This window comes from Marmota marmota, unplaced genomic scaffold, assembly GCF_001458135.2.
Source record: "Marmota marmota marmota unplaced genomic scaffold, marMar, whole genome shotgun sequence".
In the NCBI taxonomy this organism is placed as follows: Eukaryota; Metazoa; Chordata; class Mammalia; order Rodentia; family Sciuridae; genus Marmota; species Marmota marmota.
In genome coordinates, this window is record NW_026012790.1 from 1 (window position 1) to 2,669 (window position 2,669).

The 2,669-nt window shown below is 42.3% G+C and overlaps 1 protein-coding gene across 1 annotated transcript; it reads left to right on the plus strand.

The window, feature by feature from the left end:
- Window positions 1-258: 258 nt before the first annotated feature.
- LOC107135015 (transforming growth factor beta regulator 1-like) lies at window positions 259-2,656 on the plus strand (the record flags this gene model as incomplete). The annotated part of the gene is made up of 3 exons (XM_015476982.2): window positions 259-538; window positions 1,438-1,574; window positions 1,872-2,656. Coding segments are annotated over 3 exons (582 nt in total), but the record flags the coding sequence as incomplete, so codon positions are not given.
- Between the last annotated feature and the right edge of the window lie 13 nt (window positions 2,657-2,669).

Sequence of the window (2,669 nt, forward strand, 5' to 3'; positions counted from 1 at the left end):
AAAGCACAATGAATATATATACATCCGACTGATGGTATATGCCCTTCAGACACCTGACACTTTCCAACTTTAAGGTAGAGGAGTCCTCCAGATACAAGAGAGAAAAGCTACAATCTTATCCTTGTTTCTTGAAGTATTGATTATCTTCTGGGACTTTGTTATTTTGAGAGTTCAATATGAATCTTATTTTTATGAGTGTGATAATCTTTGTATATAATTCTGGCTTTTTCTGGTGTTTGAGTGAAGTATTGAATTGAGACAAAATGGAAGTTCATACCTCTGCTCCCTTTCCTTCCCAACCTCAGGTACTTGCTAAAGAAGCTCCTTCAACTTCAGGCTCTAACTGAAGGAGAAATACAGGCTGCAGCTCCTTCCCACAGCTCCAGTTTGCCCCTGACTTATGGTGTGGCCAGCTCTGTGGGAACTATACAGGGAGCTGGACCCATTTCTGGGCCCAGCACTGGGGCAGAGGAACCATTTGGGAAGAAATCCAAGAAGGAGAAAAAAGAAAAAGGCAAAGAGAACAGCAAACTGGAAGGTACATTGTGTTATCAGTTGCTCCCATGGCTTAGCTACTGATGACAGACCTGTTACTGACTGGTAGACATATGGCCACATAAACACTTTTTAAAGTCCCTTGAGAAGTAAGTATCTTATTAGAGCCACCTTGGATGAATAGATTCTTGTTAGACCTGGTTAAATGTCTAAGGGAGCAGACTGAGACCCCCTCTTTCCCTCTTCCCCCAGCTCTCAGGGTTACATTTGCTTCAGTCTTTCCGAGAGGCAGGGAAGTGGGCTAGGTGGCCTTTTGAGCACACTACTAGCTTGAGAAATTTCTGATTTTACAAATGAAGAAGACTTAAAAATGTAATGCTTTAGCTCCTAAGCACTAATATTAAAATTGGTTACCATCTAGGGGCACATTAGAAAGATATTCAAGGCTTTGGGAAAGGGGGGAAATAGTGAATTCAGTGAATATAGATGGTCCCAGACTTACAGTGGTTCAGCTTAATGATTTTTCAATTTTACGGGATGTGAAGGCAATATGCATTTAGTAGAAACTATACTTTGAATTTTGATCTTTTCCGAGAATAGCAATATGTATAGTGTGATGCTCTAGTTCCATGCTAGGCAGTGGCAGCAAGCCACAGCTCCAGTCAGCTACACAATCATAAAAGGAAACACCTGATATACCACACTGTGCTGTATTGCTAAGCCATGATATTTGGTAAGTTAGGTTAATTTTATGCATTTTCAGTTTATCCTTTGTTCACCTTACGATGGGTTTATCAGTACATAACCCCATCCTGAGTCAAGGAGCATCTTATATAATACCAAGGCTGACTTATTACCCTTAGCATTCCATGTATAAATTTTTCCCTTTCCCTCAGCTTTTGGGAGGGGCCTAAAGTGGGTGACCCCAGATTTGCGTTTCAGTTCTGAAGAAAACATCCAAGAAAAAGAAAATGGAGGGAGGTGCTCGCAAGCTGGTTCAGCCCATTGCCCTGGATCCCTCAGGACGGCCTGTGTTCCCCATCGGACTAGGGGGTCTAACAGTATATAGCCTGGGGGAGGTGAGTGAGACCAGCAACATATAGAGAGGAGAATCAGAAAAATCTGGGAATGGGGTTGAGCCTTCCCTCCTGGTTCCCATTAGCAGCCCCTTGCTGATCCATACCAACCCCAGAAAATCTCCAATCCCTATGAAACCAGGTCAGATTTGTCTGCTACACAGCCAACACTTTCTCTATTCTCTATGTGATTTCAGTCATTCTTTATAACCCAAAGTGGTTCTAAAGACTACCTCCATAAACACAACTTCTAAATCCTCAGTGACCTCAATCCCAGGTTGGGGAAATCTTTTTTTATAGATCATCACCGACCGACCTGGCTTCCATGATGAGAATGCCATCTACCCTGTGGGCTATTGCAGTACTCGGGTGTATGCCAGCATGAAGTGCCCAGACCAGAAGTGTCTGTATACCTGTCAGATCAAGGATGGTGGTGTGCAGCCTCAGGTACTCGATCAAATATAACCTCTATTTTTCTTTTCTTTTTTTAAGACCTTTCTGTGTTCCAGGCACTTAATAAGTATCCCAATTCTGACACTTTACAAAGTGGATACTATATAATCACCATTTGGATAGCCCCAAGATACCAGAGAAGTAACTGGCCCTAAGTCATATCTCTGCTAATAAGTGGTTAAACTGGGATATGAATCTGTATTTGTCTGATTCTCAATTAATGCTTTTCCATTGAACCACACTACTTGGTCACCACGTGAGGTTTGATCAAGCCTGCTTATATTAAGTACAGGCTCAGATACAGGGAAGATTAGTTTGATACACCACCATTTCAGATTGAACCAAAGTGGACATAGCATATGGCTGCATATACTCTTAAGGACCTGGGACTCCTGACCCCTCATGCCATTCTTCATCCTTCTTAGTGCTAAAATGTAATGCAGCTCACTTTCCCCATCTGTTACCTCTTCATATTTGGGAAGAATAGATCATTTTCAGAGTTCCAGGCTTCACTGTCAGATGAGGTTATAGATCACTAGAAAATTGTATGGAAGGAGGTTAGAGGCAACCTACCTCTAATATGAGCAAAAGGTGCTAGAATCCTGAGCCTGCCTGATGCACGTGGGTAATATTGTATCGCTCCTG